Source organism: Pholis gunnellus (genome assembly GCF_910591455.1).
Source record: "Pholis gunnellus genome assembly, chromosome: 17".
NCBI lineage: Eukaryota > Metazoa > Chordata > Actinopteri > Perciformes > Pholidae > Pholis > Pholis gunnellus.
The window spans coordinates 3,855,564-3,877,284 of NC_136544.1; the positions used below are offsets into that span (position 1 = coordinate 3,855,564).

Here is a 21,721-nt window from a genome sequence, read left to right on the forward strand (position 1 = left end):
CGAGATGATCGATACCACTCACAAGTATGTGCATGAAATATGACGTTACTGCAAGCAGCCGCTTAGCTTAGCTTAGCATAAAGGGTCGAAACTTGTGCTGGAGCCCTTTGCGTTGAAAAAAACCCCCAGCCACTTTCCAGTCTTTGTGCTAAGCTAACCGGCTGCTTCCGATAGCTTCACCTTTAATGGACAGGTGTGAGTGGTGTCGATCTTCTTGTCTAACTCTCGGCAAAAAAAAAATTAAAAATAACGGAAGAAGCGTGTTTTCCACCGTGTCAAACTGGTTCTTTTGTTCTCAGTGCCAGATTAACCAATTTGCCACCTACTGTACTTGGAGGACCACACAATGCTGGATTTTGACAATCACAGGAAGCTTATTTTCTGGGGAACGTACCTGCTGAACCGTACAGGTCAACAGGAAGCTAACAGGAAACAAAGCCCCACTAGCCCCATCTACTATTTGGCCCAGGTGCAGCCGCTGGTGGTGATATATGAGTGATGGAAAAAGTTTTAAAAAAAACAGAAGCAAGGAGGGGAAGGTTGCTGAAGACGGGACCCAGAGTCTCCCTAAACTGCTCCAAGAGCAGAGGGAGCCACACTGTGGAGCAAAATGAATATGTGACATATCTGGCTGTTTGCGGAACGAGGGGGCCTCTAAGGCCGGCAGTAGGAGGATCACCCATGTGCCCCACTTTTTGTTGTTTTTGTTTTTCGGTGCACAGGATCAGGATATCGGTTGCTATGGTAATGCCCCCAACACACACACACACACACACCAGCAATCCCCCCTTTACTATTGTGAATCGATGAGCCCTTGATGATCAAAATCTGCACTAAAACAATCATACCAGCCAACCGTGTGAGTTTGTCATAAGAATTAGATTGACCACCACTTAAGTGTTCAAATCGGTGGACGTATCATTGGGATGGAATCGCACCCGCAGAGCACAGATCGCCGCATCTTAAACTCACCGACCACTATTACGTCGTCGTCCCCCCCCCCCCCACTGAATTCAAAGGGAAGTCTTAAAAAACAAACAAACAAAAAGAAAGAGACAATCTGAGGAGGCCTTTAAGCTTTCAATCGTTTTTACACCATCAGCCCGCACATACTCCCACTGATTCTTACCCGTCTAAAGTTCAAAATCATCCATCCGACCTCACAAAATAACTGGACTGCCTGGCCACGTTCTTCACTGCAGGGAAACACGACATAGTCGGCCAACCGAAACGGCGAACCGGCCGTCTCACCGGCTTCGTAGAGAGAGAACCAGCTCTGCTGAGTAAGGGCGTCAACGGCGGCTGAAGCGATTTCTTTTTCTAATCTATGGAAGTGCCTCTGTATTCCCATTATGCAATTTGTCAAACATGAATTCAGGTTCTTTTTTCTCACATATAAGCTATAGCGAATGGTGAAAAAAAATGTATGTCAGGAGAGGGGAGAAAAAGAAAAAAAAAGAAACGGCGACAGCTCACTAGATAATCGCAAGCATCTTTATATATAATACACATATATATTTATAGATATATACATTTTTTTGTTTTATTTGCAAGATAAGCTCTGTGGCAGTCTAGTTATTTTTTGAAGCATGGCATACATCGCGCAGTCATAGGATGCATCTCAAAATACCGCCGATTAGAGCTAAAGTAGAAGACTCTAAACCCACTTTAAAAGACGTCAAAGCGAATCCACGGCAAACAACAATAGATAGATAGACGGTGATGATAATGTAGTTGAGGATGATAATAAAAAAAAGATTAGGTTTTGTTGTTTTCTTTCTTGTTTTGATGGGAAGTATTGTTCTTGAACCTAAATGATGTATGTCGATTGAGCCATGTGCAATGCCTTGGTAGAGGAATTGTGTTTGTTTGTTAGCGATTGTTGTGAGGGTGTCACGAGAAAAGAGGGAAAAACCCTCTAAGGTTGTTTTTTTTTCAAGTCCACATGCTCGGGACTCTAAATACGAGGGCGGCGAGAAAAATATCCCAGTCTTTGTAAGTAAGTTTGGGGAAATTGTTTTTTTTAATTTCCTTTTGTTGTTGTTTTTTGTTTTTCTTTTCTTCTTCTTCTTCTTCTTTTGTTTATCACTTTTCTTTTCTTTTCTTTTTTTTAAAGAAAAAAAAGATTCATTTCTATTGATTTTGTTTTCAAAATGTGGGAGGGCTGAAGGAAGAATTTTGCAACTCGTAAAATATATATCACTATGAAAACCTGGTGCTTTCGTAAAGAATAAAGTACATTCAATCTATTATACATAAATAGTAATAAACGAAAAATTAAGTGTTATCATGAAAGCAAATTTTAGGAAAACATGCATTATTCTATTTCTCTCTTTTTTTGTATTTACCGAGGGGGGAGAGGTTTATTGTTCTGAAAAAGCCCCCCCCCCCCCCCCCCCCCCCAACCTTTACACCATAGCAGAGGAACAGTCGTAGGGACAAAACAAAAATATTGTGTCCCACACAAGTAGTCCTTGTGTGGGACACAGACGATTTGGGAGATGCACAGTTCTGGATCTAGATAACGGGGGCATGAACGATGATACCTGGTGCGATTTGGTGTTTGGTGTTTTGGCTCAGGGAGAGGGAATAAGAGGCCTCTGTCCGGTCAGAGGGGCTCCGTCATCGATTCAAGTGAACCCCCCCTTCCCTTCCCCCTCCCCCTTTACCCCCCACCGAATCTCCCACTGTAAATGATTATAAATATATGTTTGGTGACGTAGTGTTATAGACTCAGAGCATCTTAAAGGTTGTCCCTAAAAAGTGCCTTTTGTTCACAGATTCCATCTCGTAATCCTGAGTGCCCATCTCGAAAGAAACAAAAAAAACACAGAAAAAACACAAAAACGTCCCCCTCCTTCATACTTCTATATCTTTCTCTTCCTCTTCTTGGAGCTTTTTACGAGCAGTATACATAGTACTAAAGGACATTGGTGTGATTTAGTTCCTCTTTTTATTGTTGAATAATTAAGAAAAGCATAAAAAAAGCATTAAAAAAAAGATATTTTCTGTCTTGCTTCTCTTCCTCCGTATCTTGTCTTCTGTCTATCTCGGACACTGGAGTAGTCTGTAGCCGCGTAACCCTCCCCCCCCCCTCCCCTCCTTCCTTTTCTCCCTTTCTCTGAACGGCGGGGTTTAAAAAAAAAAAAAAAAAAAGTACGCAAAGATTTTTTTTTGTTGTTTTTTTGTTTTTTGTCTGAGCAGAATGCAGTTAGCTCACATGTTATTCTTGTCTGTACGCTTTCACATTGTATTACCATACCCATCTTCTTCAGCTTCTCCATTCAACAGCTAATGTAAGTGAACAAGTTACACCACGGGGCTCTGGGCTGTGCTGAGGACGGGGGGGGGTCAGAGCAAAGAAATAGTTCCCCCCTCCGGCAGCGGTCAGTGACACATCAGCCTCACGGTGGAGGGAGGAGAGCACTGATGGGAACGCTTGGGTTCGGCCGTACGCGAGAGAGACGACCAGTAGTATTGCTAGTATAGGCAGGTTTGTTCGTCATCCTTGTTTCTATCAATTTTTTTTTTTATATAATTGAATTTGGATTTTTTTTGTCATTACTACGTTGAGACCTTCAATTATGCACCTTTCTAGTGGTTGAATGTGACCAGCTATTTGTTTTATTTTAATTAAATTTGTTTAAGGACTTGAAGCACCTTATAAGCGGACCGGTTCCACAGCACGCAGACTGAAGGGCTCACATTTAGCACAATCACGAGAGACGCCACGCATCGACCCGCCGCCATTCTCCTGAACCGCAGCGTTTGATTGACCAAAGCGACGCGGTTCCAAAAAGCCGTACGAAAAAGAAAAAAAACCCTCGTTGGTGACTTCTAGAGAAAAGCGCCGGGGATATTCCACCAGCAAAATCAATTTACAGATTCCTTTTTGTCCTGCGAAGAAAAGAAAACAAATTATATATATATGCAACTTTTTTTATTATTATTATTTGTATTCATCATGCAAATGAAGCCAGCAGCAGTATTATCAATCAAGCCTTTGACAAGAGAAAGCGCCACAGTTTGAGAAGCCATAGCAGAGATGAACGGGTTGCACGGGGCAGTGTGTGTGTGTGTGTGTGTGTGTGTGTGTGTGTGTGTGTGTGTGTGTGTGTGTGTGTGTGTGTGTGTTTGTTTGATGAGGGTGGGTGTCTATGTTTCTGCCCCTGCACCTTTCAAATAGCCCAGTCAGACCTTGTGGCCGAACCGTCCGGCGATTTATTTTAAAATTTTATGTTTTAAATTTCCTTCGTTAGTTTTGAACACGTTTTGTAGGATGCTGGGCCGTGTTTAGTGTAGACCGAGCTCTTCTGGCCAGCCTCGGCCCCTATCCGCTACGAGTGCTCCTCCTCCTCCTCCTCTTCCTCCTCCTCCTCCATCAGACACACCCCCCCAGAGCCCATGGTGAAATGCATGTGTTAATTACAGTTTCTTTTCCATAATAATAATAAAGAGAAAAAAAACAGTTTGAAAAGAGCAACACCTTTACTTGATTGAATAAAAGGATGTTCTTGGCTGTATCCCGCCCCTCTCGCCTGTGATTATTACCGTGTGGTTTCAGTGGTGGACAAGCAGCTGTGTCTCAAACATGGCCGTGCTCCAGGGGCAGTGATGGAACAAGAGCCTTTACTTATAGGTACAAAAATACTTGAGGTAAAACAAGTACTAGGATAAGTCCTGCATTTTAAAAAGACACTTACGATATTACAAGTAAAAGTATGTCCCGTCACTGATTATATTATCATATATGTATCTCTGTGAGCAGCTGGTTTTAACTACTTCATGTACAGTAGTTCTCTACTTGGACAGGATTGTTCTGTGTCTTTGTTCTATCTGAGGAACTGTGTGTCAGGCGAAAGGAGGTTCAGTATCCTGGATCTGTTTATCGCAGGTTGCAATTGTCAGCATCACACATGTTCGTTTTCCTTCTTATTAATATGAGATCATTATTAATTTCAAATGAAATGGATGACAATCTAGAGCAATTTGGGACTATTTTTGTAAATGTGTGCATATTACTAAAAGTCAAATCTAAGACTGCTAATAATGAAACAATGTTATTTAATAAGGGAATAGATGCCTCTTTTATATGTGGCTTGTGCTGAGTTATGATTTTAGCAATTGTTTACCTCAATTGCTGGATTACAGGTGCAATATACGACATTCGGAGCATTAATATAGCAGCAAACAACTATTATCGGCCTTTTAAAGCATGTGAACACTTGTTGGCTCACACGCGGTTACAGCTGATAACTCCTAACCGACCGATGGCGTGGTCGCAGAAACATCACACCTGCCCTCCAGTCCCCCCCCCCCCTCAGGTAAACACTGTTCACACAACTGTTTGCATTTTCTTACACAGTTAGCGCACCGTTAGCCTCTAGCTGCCGGCTCAGCCGTCGCCACGATAAGTAGCAGCTCTGCTTATAGGTGGAGAAATTCATTTTAAAGCTGCATTAATTCATATTTTTATATGTACATTGGGTCAAATGACTAGGACGTGTCTAATATGAAAGGGGTCGGTTAGTGATAAACCCCTGAGTTCAGTTAGCACCAGCGCTACAGAGCGTTTTAGCGTCCTTTAGCTCGTTGTTTTGGTTCAGGGTCAAGGTGAACACAGTGGACCACGACGGAGGAGAAGTATCACTCTTTTCATTTATGTGGCACAATCAGTCACTGACAACTTTACGGCTTCAAAGGTGAGCACACGGGTGTACACTAGCTACATCAGATAGCCAATAAGAACCAGTTACACAGTTACATGGTGGATTGGAAATTGGATTAAAATTTTGTCACAAATTCTCATTCACAAATGCTGTCTATCATGTATTTAAATGTATTATCTAGGTCTTCTGATTTGATTGTACAAATTCTTTTCATTTTATGTATGTGTTGATGGATTTTGGCCCTTATGCGTGGACGTGTCGTGTTCTCAGCAGCTGGTCCAGATGAGGTAAACTGAAACCCAAGCAGGTATAAAGGTGTTAGTGGTCACTGCATGCTGGAATAGCAGGGCTGGATTACCCCACTAGAGGGCTCCTGTTGACCCAGTGAGTATTTGTGCCACATTAGCATCATCTTGCATCTTACTGACAGTCTGAATCTACAAAACAAAGAGTGAAAGGCCTAAAAGACATTTCATGATATTGACTGTAGCGCAGCAGAGTCGTAGCTCACGTTGATGCTGTAGAGCAGCACAGAAATGACCTTCACAGACAGAATGAGACTGAAGACATTTAGGTTTTTCTTTTAGATGTCTGTTCATGGTCCCACATTGAGATGAGAATCTTTGCATTTACCATAATAAGCTTCATAAGAGGGTTTACTGAGTCGGATATGAGCTGCAAATCCCTGAACAATGTCTTCTCACTGGCCGTTCTGTGTAGTTTAGCCTTGGTACGCGATCCTGTAAATGTCCCCACTGCGGGACTAATGAAGGATTATTTTGCCTTATCTTATGTGGCCTTTAAATGTAAAATGAGCTTCCCTGCATTAGTGTCCATATTTATATTCAAGATAAAAACAGGCCTCTTTCAGTCAGGGGCTGGTTAAGAAACTTGTCAATGCACATTTGAGTAAAAGAGTAAAATATTGAGAGACAAAGTAGCGTGGTTCTTGTAATAAATAGTGCCAAATACACTTTAAATATTCTTATACAGCCATATCAACGAATAGCTATTTGTAACTCCAAAAAACGAGCCAAGGGACACAGGCGTGTGAGAGACCCCCCCCCCCCTTTACAGGAGCAAGACATCTCAAGACGACAAAGTGAAAAGCAACGATGCAGCTTCAACGTTTCGCACTTTTTTTTCTGATTTTTGCATCACTCCAACTCTGTGTCTTTGTCGTTTTACATCTCTTTGAAGTCGTTCTGCGCCTCTTTGAAGATGTACGTCTCTCTGAAGTTGTTCTGTGCTTCTTGCAATTATATTTTTGAACAAATATGAATTACTTCCTATCAGATCCATGAGCCAATCTGCCAGCCCCGCCCCTGCTTGTATGTACGAGTTTGGCATCATTGGCCATATATTGCAGGGCAGCACACCGTGACAGGAGATTTAAACAGTTGTCATTTTCTTTTATTCAGAATTTAATCTAAGCTTTTTTTAGAACTTAGATTCACTCAAATTGAATGGTTTAGATTTAGACCACTTTCCTCAGGTTAAGAAAATGTACTTTAAAAGTCGTTTTAGATTTAGATGGACCTGGTTCCCATCTCTTTCCCTGAAGTGTTTGATACAAGGCAAGAAAACCGCTTTTCTAGACATGTCAGTACAATATAACTGCATAAAGTTGTTTATTCTTAACGCATCTGTTGGAACATGTGTTGCCCTAGAGAAAAAGAATAAGTTGCATGGTCCTGACGACTCGATCACGTGACCCTGTTGAAAACAAACCCCATGCAGATGGTTTAGACCTCACCCAGCAGCGCACACAGATTTACCGTCAAATATTTGCACGTAACACGTAACAACTTCAGTGTGGATATTTAATCATTTTGGTTAACTTGTAAATTGTCTTCCCACATGTGGTCGAATGCTAACAAACTAAAAGAGATACCGTTGAGTGGGCCGTCCTGATAAAATAAAGCAATTTGGTAAACGGGAAAAGATGTGTTAGAAATAACATCTACCGACCACTAAAGTTGACCAGAAGTTTACTGAATAAGGCTGTAAAACTACCTCACCTTGGCAACCAGTGTCTGCTCAGGTTTCTACCTCTATTGTGTTTGTTTAAATCATGTTAAGTGGCACAGCAGATCTTTACAGATAGTGTTAATTAGCACCAAAAGCTATCGGCACAGACAAAAATAGTTCCACATTTGAGTAACCTAAACAGGCAGGCACAGCATCTCTGTAGGGACTGTCACCTGTGCAGCCACCATGAAGGACCGATGAGGGTGGTACAAAGTGAACAGAACAACCAGATACTTCTTTGTCAGTTTAGTTTCCTTTAACCCCCCCCCCCCCCCCCCCCCCCCTTCCACACAGACTGATAGAACCCCCCCCCCCCCCCAGCAACATCATGTCAGACACATACATAGGTGCAGCACAGTCCAGTCCGTCTCTGCCAATTCCCGCTCTTGGACGTCCGTACATGAGGCTTACATACAAGCAGTTACACACACACACACACACACACACTGATAATGATGTCGCAGTGAGGAGAATGTGCTTCCATACGATCCAGCTACGGCGTTAACAAACTTAAGAGAATGCTAAATTGATTACTTTTTCAGCTCGACTGTATCGCATCCATCTGCACAGGCACACGGACATGTACTCACACACGCACGCACACACACACACACCCTTGTCGCAATCCCCCCCCCCCCCCTTATGTCACAAAGCGCGTGTCTAAAATCAAATTATAGATCTCCCCAAGACAAAGCCCACACATTCCATTGGAATTCACGTGGGTTTTGTCATTCCTCCACACGTTTACACCCCGACCTCCTCTTCGTGTACTTTTAAGTGTGTGACCCCGCCGCCGCCCCGTCCCCCACCCGCCCCCCCCCCCTGCTGGCTCTCCCCTCTCCTCCCCTCCTGAGCCGAGGTTGGTAGCTGTACAATAAAATCGGGGGTGCAGTCTGTTTTTATATGCTGAGCTGAAGAGGGGAAGGGTAGGAGGGAGGAGCAGGAAGGCAGCGCCGCTCAGTCGTCTTCCAGTCCCTGGTTGAGGAGAAAGTTGGCGGCCAGGTTCTCGTTCTTCTCGCAGGCGAAGTAGGCCTGGATCACCAGAGCCTCGGGGAAACCCAGCGCTTTTAACTGGAGACACAGAGCGGTGACGAAAAGGGAACAACTGTGTTAAAAACAACAGGATCTGCAACCTTTCATTTCTAATGAAACAATTCACAACATATTGTCAATATTCACCCGTTCGATGGCTTCCTTCTCCTGAGGTGTAACCTGGATGTAGTTAACAGGTGCGCCCTCCTCCCCTGCTGCCCCCAACTCCCCAACTTCGGGCGCCTCTCCCCCCTCTCCCACTGGCTCGTTCAACATCTGGATGAACAGCTCCTGATGTTGACTGATTTGCTGGGAGGGGAGGAGAAGTGAGAGGTGACGGTTATTATCGGACACGTGTGAACCAGAGATCCATCAAAGGAAAGCCTCTCAGTGAGAGCATGGCCTGCGGTACCTGTAGAAGCTGAGGATTCTCTCGGCCTAGTTGCTGGAGGAGAGCTGGTAGCAGAGTGGGGTTCTGCTGGATGGCCGTTCTCATGTGCAGAAACTGGGGCTGGGTCCGCAGGAATGCAAGTGGGTTCTCTCCTTTAAAAAGGGCAAAATGAATAACCACGAGGACCAAAGCAAACTAAATCAATTACACGCAGAACAATTTAGATCTTACGCATCATTTTGCAATTTTTTTTTTTTTTTTTATATATTAAATTTAAAAATGTTTAGAAGAGAAAGGTTGCAAATGATCTTATATTAGAACCATCAATTATTTGGCTAATCTGCTTTAAAAAACAAACTAATTGATATAATAATTCTCTTTTGATCGACAAATCAGCTCTCGTCCTAATCAACCTTTATCCACTCAGAGAGACCATGAGCCACAACTCCTCTCTGCAGTGTGAAGAAACAAAACCAACAAGTCCAACAACAACTTACACATTCTGAGAGGATGACTCATCACACGATGAGTCATTGCCTGCCAGTGAGGCTGTGCCATTATTAACTCTAGTTATTGGTCAATGCAGCCTTCAGCAGTCACATGTAACAATATGGGAGGATGTTTTTAAGTCCACTATGACTAACACCCCGACAGTACGATGGTGTGCCTCACCCTCTGCTAGAGACGGGGCTTCTGTGGGTCCAGACGCGGGGGCCTGCGCTGGGGGATTGCTCTCCTGGACCGGGCTGCTGGGGATACCCTGGAAACACAACAACACAACAGTCAATCACACATTAACACACTGCTTGTGCCAAAGAACATAGAGATAGATCACAATCGTGCGAGGGCCATGGAGGTCAGCTGGTAGCTGATAATTACAACTCACTCAACCTCTGTGTGTTAAAATCAGAGCTTTGTGTGCTTTGGTCACTGAGCTGTTAGCACCGTTAGCTTCTAGCCGCCCCGGCTCATATTGACAGCCGTGTGGAGGACATTCTTCACTCAGAGATTTTACTACAACTGATTCAGGACACAGTGTGTATTGTGTTTCTTGAAAACTTTTCCGGACGGTGTAGAAGCAGCAACTGGACCAAGCTGAGGAGTGGCAGCTGGTGGTTGGGGAGACCTCTGAGATGAGAGTGCTGGAGACAGCAGGGCTGAGGCTATGTCTGGTGTAGTTTAGCATTTTATATCTTAAATTACAAGTGGATAACATGATGGGCAGCAGGCACAACTGCTGCACACAGAAGCTAACTGTATAGAACATTAGTACCTTTGTGTGACGTTAAACCAGAGGTAGGTTTCAGACAGACTCACAGTGAGAAGGTACTCCACGGCTCTATGGGGGTTGTTGAAACTGGCCCGTAGTGCAGCCACCACTCGCTCCCTTTCGTAGCCCATCGACATGATCTCTGTGAGCATGGCCTCGTACTCGGCTCCAGTCACTGAAAACGCAACACACACAAGTTACTAACTCTGCACATTTGCACCCTCGTGAATGAAGTTCAACAGGGATTCGGGTAAGACACCGCTAGCTCAGTCGGCACTCTTGCTATTGTTTGCGCTGTTACATGGATGGCAGCTCAGCCGCTGCCATTTTGAGAGCCATGTGGAGTCAAGAGATTTGCTCTAAATTTGTAATATAGAGCAAATTTAAAATCCTAGATAGATAGATAGATATGACATTATAACGTACAAAATGGGCTGAAATATCAGCATGACTTTTACCCTTTCACATTCTCTATGAGTAAGTACAACATGGTCTATAATTGGACCGATGGGAATCCCCACTGCTCTCTGTGGCACCACAATAAAAAGGGACGGTTTACTTTTGTCACAGTCTAAATATAGAAACGGCATGTACTGCACTGCAGCCTGTAAAGTCCCCGACTCACGGCAGTTACAATTTGTGGCACAACAAATATAACCCAAGATTTACTCAATGAATGCTGTGATGTTAACACATTTAAAATCACTCAATTGTCTAAACTACAATTTACCAACATTAAGCAAACAGCACCGACAGCATTGAGACTGTTAACAGCTGCACGTCATGCAAGTGTAGCAGAGATTCATTCGTTACCTACCCAGCGCTGAGGAGGCATCCAAGCCCTGACCCCCGCCGCTGGAGCTGCAAGACATAAAAGAAGGAAAGTCAGACAACGAGACCGGACCAGAGCTGCATTTAGATATCGTCATCTAGTCCAGTAAATAAATATCACGCTACATTTTAGATGAGTACTGTGTTGAAATGAAAATACTTGTCATAGATGTTTGAGAAAATGAATGTTAAGAGTTTAGTAAAGCTGTGACATATCGTCAGCATATAGGTCGACAAATGAATTGTTTTTCTTGGGTTCGGAGACAGAGACAGTCACTGTATCATTAAAACTACTAGACTAATGTTTATTGATGAAATAAAGACAATATAACTTTTAGGAAACAGGGCGCAAAAACCCCCCAAAAAAACAGGGTTTACTTGCAAATATTGTGCACGGAAGTCAGATTAACTGTTGTAAACCAGACCTTTCACTGAGAGCAGCTACATTATTGGCATACTTAAGGGCTAATAAGTCCAATGCTGATGTGTGAAATTCATTTTTGTGAAATCGACTTCTCCCAGCACTACTTCTGAACTGTCTCCAGTATGTCAAAAACACGTTCACACCGGCTCTACCTGGCCGGTTGCGGTTCCGTGGCGTCGGCGCTCGGCTCCTCTTTGGCCTCCTCGGAGGGAATGGGGACAGCTGCCGGGGTCGGGGCTGAAGCTGAGGCTGCGGTTGTGGCCGGGACAGCTGTTGACGTGGAGCCAGAGTCCTGCACGGGGGGCTTGGGGGCTTCCGTGGCCGGGGGCGAGGCGGCAGCTGCGGGTTTAGCCTTCGGCCGGTTTGGAGAGAAGGTGTTGTTAGACCAGTGGTGTGTAAACACAACATTCAAAACTGAACCCTTCCTGCCCGGCTCAACCAGGGGCTCGTTTTGTCCACTTGGCTCACAATTTTTACGCATTTTCGCCGTTGTGTCCTCTTGGATGCGTGCTTATGATTTGGCACCTGGTTGCTATAGTTTTATAGAGGTGGACGCCCAGAAACGTCCACAGCTAAATACTGATACAGGCACCGAAGCACACTTCTAGTGGGTCGTAAGTGATGACTGAGTGGGATCATTTTTTGAGTGTATGCAATATTTTATAGGAAAATCCTACTTATTGTGCCTTTAATAGTATAAAAATGTCTGACATTAAAATCAGCCAAGAGAAAGTGCTATAATACAAATGCTGACAATAGAGAAAAGTTAAAAACAAACCACACTATACAACCCAATGTCATCTGGAAGTATTACAACCAATTCAGGTCTTACCTTGGAAACCATCACCACCACAAAGTTCTTCTCATCAATGTTGTAATCTTTAATGGGCGTGTCATCCTGCAGGATTTTCCCAGCATATATGAGCTTCTGCCCAGATACAGGAAAGTTGTCTTTCCCTCTTTCTGCCTCTATCTTCTCTTTTAAGGCCTTCACCTGAGAAAGAGAGGAATCATAATCAATAACCATCGACATGCAGATGCACCTCTTTGATCTCTGACCTTCAAGTCATAGGACCTACTGATCAAACCGTCCAGATGGACCAATGACAATGTCATCAACAGACAGGGAGGCATCATGGCTGACTTGCACAAGTATGAGTGAGAACAGGGTTTTCATTCACATGCAGTGTATCACACAGCTTACTGTAAATAAGATAACAGAGAAATATCTGAATAAAATCCACTATGAGTAACATAAGTACTATTCAAATAGCACAATGTGACGTTCACTTTATGTTGGCCTAGCTGGCTGCATGTCAAAATATGTGAACATGCTAACAAACTTAGCCAGCTTCTCAGTGCGCTACCAATAAGGCTCATCGTAATTAGCAGTGTCATACGCGTTAGCATTAGCAATGACTATCATTTCGTGGTGGGGAAGCCTATGCTCGCCGCAGAAGTTGCGGCATTACATTCTCGTTCACATCAGATGTTACCGAAGAGCAGCAGCAGCAAAGTCACCGCGACACTAACTTGAAACGACGGGAAATTCGTTTGCTGTCGCGTCGCGTTGACTTTTGTTTAACGGGCTGCTCGGCTAGCTAACTGGCTAACGTTTGCTAGTGAGGTTTCGCCTTGTTTAGCACCCGTCTCGTGCGTGTTTCCAAACTCGTAACACGTGCTCTTAATTGGCACCCGTTCGTCGTGTCAACGTGAAATGCTATCGTGTTGGAAATCTCATAAAACTGTTACGTCTACGCATAAAGTTTAGAACATAGGTCCCGCAGCTGGTACGGTTAGCTAAAAGTTAGCAGGTTAGCTAACAGCCACTCACCGTTTGTTCGGGGTCTATCTCAATCTGAATAGTCTGCTGCTGCAGTGTTTTAAGAGTGATCTGCATGATAGCGGCGACTGACGCGGAGTCAGAGGTGCTTCAAGCGGAGAAATAGTCGCTCGCTAAGCAGTTAATGTTGTTAAAGTTGGCGTTTCTGGTGAGACAACGACTAGCCGAGAAATGTGTGTATCCATGAGCACTCAGCAAATCGCCATCTTTGGTGACAAGCTGGTGGTGCGCGAGAGAAGCTCGAGCTCCGCTGGAGAGACTTCCTGCTGCGGTGACTCGTTTAACTTTTAACACGGGAGAGCTTGACTTATTTTAATAACAAAAACAAACTAAAAATGCACTTTAATTATATATAATTACAGTGAATGTAATGACAAAAAACAATTCAATATATATCCAAATATATCAGAATCTGAATCAGAACCGTTTATTGCCATGGTATGTTGAACATACAATGAATTTGACATGACGGGAGGTGCATAACATTTAACAATCAACAACAATCAGTGCAAGTAGAAACATATTAAAATGTACAGAGAGATATAAAATAAAGTAAGATATAAAATAAAGTGCACAAACGAACAGATAACAGGACTAAACAACGAACAGATAACAGTACTATAAACAACGAACAGATAACATGACTATAAACAAGTGAGATGTGTAGTGTAAAAGTGTCGAGTGTAATAGAAGGGATGGAAGAGATGCAGGGGAGTGACCGGTAGGAATTTGTCCTGGGGATGACAGTCAGTGGGGGTCCCGGGCTCTGTTAATGAGCCCGACTGCGGAAGGGAAGAAGCTGTTCATGTGGCGTGAGGTCTTGGTCCTGATGGACCTCAGCCTCCTGCCAGATGGGAGGGGCACGAACAGTTTGTGTCCAGGGTGAGAGGGGTCAGAACTCATTTAAGATCCACTTAGAATATGACCACTTAGAACAGCAATTTAATACAACTGTTTACAGTTTGACTTGTATAAATACTGTATCGCTATAACCATTGATTTTTATTGAGAATATAGTGAATAATGAAAGCAACATTTATTTTGAATCAACTGTCTGATGTGTGAAATTTCAAATATCTCACAAATATCTCACATCAAAATTGAAATTCAATCCTGCCAAATGGATAATGAATCTCTGTCTTAATATCTTAAAAATATATATCTATGTTAAGGACGCTGTACACAGGTGTTTACTGTCACCATGGTTGATTAGCCCTGTGGTCCGGTAGAAGCTGGGTGGAGCTATGATGGGAATAATATGATGTCACAAAACTCTATGGACCAATGGGAATGATGACGGCTTGGTCCCGCCCCTAACTGGTGCAACACATTTAACAGGGGAGTGATGGAGGTGTCAATCAAGCGCTGTCAGACGTCTTGTCAAGTGACATTGTGTATGGACTGCAGGTGTTGTTCCGTTAAATCACATATAATTGATAGCTTTTATTTACCAGCTTTAATAAAGCCAGTGGTTGCACCTTCCCTTCATAAAAAGTTGCCTACAATTTGTCTACTGCTTCTGACAGTTTTTGCTGAACACTCAGAAACACCTGTATACAAATAAACTGGTCTGTGACAAGTTTTAGCTAGAATGAATCAAGGAATCTCTGTCTGTGTGTCCTTCAAACGTCTCAAGAACCGCTCACCCGATCTACGTCACACTCAGCGGGTGTATTGATTGGGACCCAAGGATGTGGCATGTTGAATTCGGTGCGATTTGTAGACGCGGCATGTTTGTTGTTACTAAGCTTTGAATAAAGCGAACTGTGTAGCAGTGGAGGGGGCGGGGCTTCATGGCACTGCGGACTGAGTCGAGCATGTCGTTCCCCAGCGGGCCTTCACAGGCTCTTTGGCTGCCGTTCACTTTTGCTGCTGGTTGCTGGAAATGCTAACGTCGCAACCAAACTCGTCCTCACTTCCCTGGAGTCGACGAGCGGTTTTCAAGAACGCTGCAAGCAGCGCCTTTTTGGGGCCAACAATCGCGCCGCGCCCTCCGGCAACGCTGCAAGCGGCACTAATGGGATCCAGTCGGACAGTTCCGAACGGACCCGCCTACCAACGGACAACGCACAAGTATATAATCAGCAAAACGATGTCACTTCCTGCAGCCTCGCGGAACAGAGCGCTGCAGCTCTCTTTGCCTCGACCCGCTGCGTCTTGGATCGTACATCACCTGTACGTTGCTTTTGGACAAAAGCCAAATGAATAAATGTGCATGTTAAGGGGCTGCTCATGTATATCAAAATTACACAGGATGCTGTTTACTTACCCAGTATTCCAAAATCATCCATGCTCAATATAGTGACACTCAGTGCCATCACAGATTTTTTTACTAGCAGCAGTGAGTACATGGTCCTCTAGGGTGTTAGTTTTGACTTTTGTGGACTATCCCTGGATAGGTGAAGCAACGTGGTCCGTTTGGGTGCTTTTTTTGTTTTGTTATTTTTCTGCGCTGTACAGTCAGAGCAGTTGTCTCGGGGACACATCCAGAGCTCTCAGGTGAGTAACCAGCTTGCTGGGGGCTTAACCGGGCTACTGGTTTAAGTGTTTCAAAAGCCTACCGCTAATCTGCATGAAGACTAGGGTTCAGATGAGTTTAGGATAGGATAGTCTAGGTAGAGGGAACTCCACATTAGTTTCATTGTCTCTTTTAGCGCACTAGTTGACCTAGAAAACCCTGTCTTGTTCTGTTGTGGCCTTTGACCTGGTCTATCATTACAGGGGTAGAGGACTTTGTTGATGCTCCATGTGAGGGGTTTCTGGATCGTTGCACTAGAGATCAGCTCTTCAGGATTGCAGAAGAGTATGATATTGATCTAAGTGATGTTGGTGATAAATGGCTTAAGGAAAATGTAAAGGCCATGGTTAAAATGCAGTTAGTCGAGAAAGGGCTGCTGGTTGCTAAACAAGAGGGACTGAGTCAGGAACCTTACCTTTGAGCAGCAAAAATAATTGCTTTTGTGACAGTTTTCTCGTGAGAAGGAGAAACAAAGATTGGAACTGGATAAGCAAGTGGAAATTGAGCGGTTGCGGTGCAAAATAGAACAGGAAAAGATAGTGTTGCAGAATGCAAAGTTAGGGTTAGTCAGAGATGGTAAGCTTTCTGGAGATGTTTTGGAAAACAGTTCATCGTCGCGGTCTCCCGATATTGTGGGTAATTTTCATCTCTGGCCTAAGTTTAACGAGAAGGATCCGGATGTGTTTTTCACACTGAGTCTGAGCTGATTGCACAGGCAAGAAATTGGTCAGACTCTGAGCAAACTTTGCTGTTGCAGTGTGTGTTGTCAGGAAAAGCTCAGGAGGCATAATGCAGCTGCTGTATCAGTCAAGGCTGCTGTACTGAAGGCACACGAGTTGGTCCCTGAAGCATATCGCCAGCGTTTTAGGATGTTGGAATGAAGGTTCAACCAGTCTCATATGGAGTTTGCGAGGGAGCTGACAAATACTTTCAATCGTTGGTGGTATGTCTTCTGATGTTAATGATTTTGAAAGTTTGGGCAATTTGGTCGCCTTGGAACAGTTTAAGAACTCTCTGCCCAGTCGTGTTGCCACATATCTTACCGAGCGTAAGGTTACAACTGCCCCCCAGGCTGCGGGATTGGCTGATGAGTATGTGCTCATTCATAAAAGGCCACTGGAAACAGGACTGCCCAATGCTCAGGGATAGGAGGCAGCAGGCTGGAGTGTGGCAAGGTGGGCATGCAGAATCTGCCATGGTTGGTGGCCCCGATGAGTCCTATCGGCCTTTTGTCTCCGACGGGTTTGTAACACAGACTGGCAGTGACATTACGGTGGCCGTTAAGATTTTGAGGGCGATGAGTCGTGCTGAATCAAAGGAGGCACATGGGGACGTGGAGGAAAATTTGCCATGTTTACCTGATCTTCCTTTGTCTGTGTCTCATAGTGATCTGCAGAGTGAACAGAGAGCTTCCTTCTTCAGGATGGTATTTTGGTGAAGAAGTGGGTGCCCCACGGTGAGGATATTGTTGGGGATCCCATTTTTCAAGTTCAATGTTTCTATGCATATTAAAACCTGTAGGACGTGTCAGAAGACCGGTAGGCCGAATCAGGTCATTAAACCGGCTCCACTGGAGCCGATTCCAGCTATCAGTCAGCCGTTTGAGTACCTAATCATTGATTGTGAGGGGCCACTGCCCCGTGCGAAGTCTGGTAGCCAGTATTTGCTAACTGTTATGTGTCAAAGCACCAGGTACCCGGCAGCGGATCCTTTGCGAACAATGACTGAAAAATCTGTGGTTAAGGCCCTGACGCATTTCGTAACTGTGTTTGACATCCCTAGAGTCATACAAAGTAACCAGGGATCACATTTTTCTTCTCACCTGATTTGAGTTATGGTCGGTGGTTTTGCATCCTTCCAGTTCACAGTTATCATTTTCCTGGCAATCATTAAAGGTATGCGCAGAGACACCTAGATCTTCTGGTACAGAGCCAAGCAGAAATAGCAATTCTATGATTTTATCAATTTCTACATAGATTTTTCCACAACCCTTGAATTACTGGGCAATCCCAAAAGATGTGTGTGTGTGTTTGATCTCCTATTTTCCCACAATTTCTCCAACATAATGCTGTTGGAGGATCTTTCACATATGAAGAGATTATGCTAGGTATGTGCCGGACTGTTTCTTGGCCTGGGATCAGTAACTTCCTGTAGTCTTGTCATCACCTTGAGGCTAGCTGTTTCCCCTCGTCTCCAGTTGTAATGCTAAGCTAACTGGCTATAGCCTTATATTTGCCATGGAGGTGCGAGGGTTGTATCGATTCCCTCGTCTAACTCTCTCAAGAAATCCATTCCTGATTTATTTTAAATGAATCCTGATCAGAAACTCTTTACTAACATGGGTTTTATGTATTAAGTAGACGCAGAGGGACTGAGATTGTTCTTATAGTCCTAACAACTGAATGTCTACGGTGACCTGGTAACTGTATTTGTTGCACCTTTTAACTCCTTCAACATACAGTCCAATACGTTTTTAAAAAATGAACTGGATGTAGCTGCCATAACTGCCGGCAACCAAATGTTTCACCTGTGTCTAAATGTTAGTTTGAACGTCTTCACCTGGCTCTTTAACACTTTTGTCTGTGCAGTTCTCCGATGCAGACAGCAGGGGGCAGAGTTTGACCACCCACAGACAGACAGGCAGTGCTGCAGATGGCGGCACATGACCCGACAGAGAGGGAGAGCTTAAAGCCAGGATCAAATCATTAAATAGCAGTATGTGTTGCTGGTTGTGTTTGTTCATGGTTAATGCTTTATGTGTTTAACTGGATCTGTGAGCAGAATGGAGCGTCCCGGCGATGGTGATTATGACATCACAGGTGGACGGATAGGTTCACCTGCTGAGAGACATCAACACTGAGGCAATTGCTGTTAATCTTGATGTAATCATCAGGATTATCATAATCTAACAATAATTTCGATCCGCATCACCAAATTACACACAATAACGCACACATACATGTGCACCGGCTGTGACCCCCCCTCAGCCAAACCTCCCAGCAAGCATTGAAACATGAATCTTTTATCGAATTACCCCCCCCCCCCCCCCCCCCCCCTAGATCGATCGCTCAATGCCAAGTTTGTTGTTTTCCCTTCCTGTTGCTCCTCGACCTTTATTTCTCCTCCTGTCTCCTTCCCTTTTTTCCTCTTCCCTAGTTTTTTTTGTTCTGCACACAACCTCCTCCACACCTCCTTTGGGTCATTGTTGTTTCTCCTCCCTTTCTTCACCGCCTGATATCTTCTTTTTCTCAGGTGGAGAAGAGGAAGAAGAGAACGGGAGGGGAAGGCCGTAAGGAGAAGAGGAAAGTGAAGAAAAGATGACAGAGAGAAGAAAGGAATGCAGATGGAAGACTGTCAAGAAGTGGTTGACGGGAGGGAAAATAGGAAGAGATTGAGGAGGAAGAACAATAAATAGGGAATCTCTGTGTTTATGTGTGTGTGTGTGTGTGTGTGTGTGTGTGTGTGTGAGGGCATGGTGCCCTAAATGTGTGTTCATCTGGGTTAATTCTCAAGGACAGAGCTATTAAAGATTAACAAGGAACCTCCATGTTTTATTGAGACCGGCACCGTTCGAGGGCACATGGCTTCCAAACACAGACCTAGTAAAAATGCTTTGTGTGAGTGTGTGTGTGTGTGTGTGTGTGTGTGTTTTTCCGCAGGCTTTTATATTTTGTCCAGACCAAAAAAAGAGCTGTCCTTTCTGAAAAGCAATGTCAGGACTGTAGGCATGGCTTTTTAGCTGCAGAGCTGCAGTCCTCCATCAGAGTGGCCTCGCGTAGCGCATGTCCACATTTGACTTTATGTCCATCATGTTGGACACTACCAGGATCCTGCAGATACTCAATAACACTGAGGGACACTGTGGGGAGCGTGGGCAAAGATGGATGAGTGAATAAAAAGTTGGCGTGACATCGTAGCGTACCTGTTGCCTAGTTATATCTGATCCTCGCTTTATTATCAGGCAGTATTTATTTACTCCGAGAGGTGTTCAGTGCACTGGATCTTCAAACTGAATCACCACTGACGTCCATAGAATCGGTAGCTTTCAACAGGTTAGACCTGGTTCTCAGGTGTGGAACTAGCATTGTAGTAATCGAGGTTCGGCGTTTTCAAATCCACTTTTTGAAGGTCTGTTGTTTTTGCTCGTCCTCGTCTCAGGTCTCCGACAAGAAGGAGTCAGGATTTTTATTTCAAGACCACAGCTGCATAAAGAATGACATTTACTCTCATTACTGAAACAAAGTCAGCGTTTTGTGTACTTGCACTATTTTATGTATTGTATTCTTCTCTTTTATCAGCAATTTTATTTTAATAAAGTTGAACGTCCAAGTTACAAACTTCTCATTGTGGATCCTTCAGCAGGGAGTTTTGCGTTCACTTTGGACGTTTTCTGGGTTAGTGAGGTGTACACCACCTGTCTTACGTTTTTTGACTGTACCATGTCACGGTTGTGACGGCAATGAGCTCATTCGGCTTAAAATATTTGAAAAACGTTTATTAGAAGCGCAGTGGGACATTGAGTTTGAACGAACTGGTTATAGTGGGACATTGAGTTTGAACGAACTGGTTATAGTGGGACAGAGAGGTTGAATGAACTGGTTATAGTGGGACAGAGAGGTTGAATGAACTGGTTATAGTGGGACATTGAGGTTGAATGAACTGGTTATAGTGGGACAGAGAGGTTGAATGAACTGGTTATAGTGGGACAGAGAGGTTGAATGAACTGGTTATAGTGGGACAGAGAGGTTGAATGAACTGGTTATAGTGGGACAGAGAGGTTGAATGAACTGGTTATAGTGGGACAGAGAGGTTGAATGAACTGGTTATAGTGGGACAGAGAGGTTGAATGAACTGGTTATAGTGGGACATTGAGGTTGAATGAACTGGTTATAGTGGGACATTGAGGTTGAATGAACTGGTTATAGTGGGACATTGAGGTTGAATGAACTGGTTATAGTGGGACAGAGAGGTTGAATGAACTGGTTATAGTGGGACATTGAGGTTGAATGAACTGGTTATAGTGGGACAGAGAGGTTGAATGAACTGGTTATAGTGGGACAGAGAGGTTGAATGAACTGGTTATAGTGGGACAGAGAGGTTGAATGAACTGGTTATAGTGGGACAGAGAGGTTGAATGAACTGGTTATAGTGGGACATTGAGGTTGAATGAACTGGTTAGACAGAGAGGTTAAATGCATTGATGATGAATGAGCGGAGAAGTTCGGGGCAGATTGTAGACGACTTAGCGGTACACAAGGCCGTGTAGTCGGGTGAGAAGAACACTCAGTGAACTCACTCCCCAGAGAGCCGTACACGGCGTTGCCTCGCAACGTAGCGCTGAGTGTTTGCTCCGTGTGTAAAAAAAAGAAAGAAAAAAAACTCTTTATTTGCTTTAAATCAAGATATGCTGCCATGGTGGAGTTATGTATGTGTTGTCTATCATTTTTGTTTGACTGTCTGAGTTTTTCTTCTCTGGTGAACCCTAGTTAGAGGCAGAAATTATGAATCACTTTGCTGATTTGAACATGAATCTAAATCTAATTGTTTCTTTCAGTTCAGTTCTAAAGATGTAGTCACTGATTATGCAGCATGCTCATGTTGTTTTCGAGGCTAAACATCACAGATCACTATTCATAAAGGCCAATTCATAATTTCCACATTTCGTGTGAACGCCACGGTCTGCTTTGGTCTGCGTGATGTAAATAACGTAAT

General features: G+C 43.9%; 1 protein-coding gene and 1 long non-coding RNA gene across 2 annotated transcripts; one reads left to right on the forward strand and one right to left on the reverse strand.

Moving 5' to 3' along the window:
* The first annotated feature begins 578 nt into the window (after positions 1 to 578).
* On the forward strand, positions 579 to 4,523 carry LOC306709550. Its single transcript, XR_013767478.1, has 2 exons — positions 579 to 4,098; positions 4,147 to 4,523. It is a non-coding gene; the product is annotated as an uncharacterized lncRNA (long non-coding RNA).
* A 4,003-nt stretch (positions 4,524 to 8,526) lies between these two features.
* On the reverse strand, positions 8,527 to 13,697 carry rad23aa (RAD23 homolog A, nucleotide excision repair protein a). Its single transcript, XM_079178122.1, has 9 exons — positions 13,483 to 13,697; positions 12,481 to 12,642; positions 11,801 to 12,000; positions 11,211 to 11,254; positions 10,441 to 10,568; positions 9,796 to 9,883; positions 9,145 to 9,275; positions 8,880 to 9,041; positions 8,527 to 8,771 (listed from the first exon to the last, which is right to left on the reverse strand). Exons 1-9 carry the CDS (start codon positions 13,546 to 13,548, stop codon positions 8,658 to 8,660), a joined length of 1,095 nt encoding a protein of 364 aa, XP_079034248.1. The 5' UTR covers positions 13,549 to 13,697; the 3' UTR covers positions 8,527 to 8,657.
* Positions 13,698 to 21,721: the final 8,024 nt, after the last annotated feature.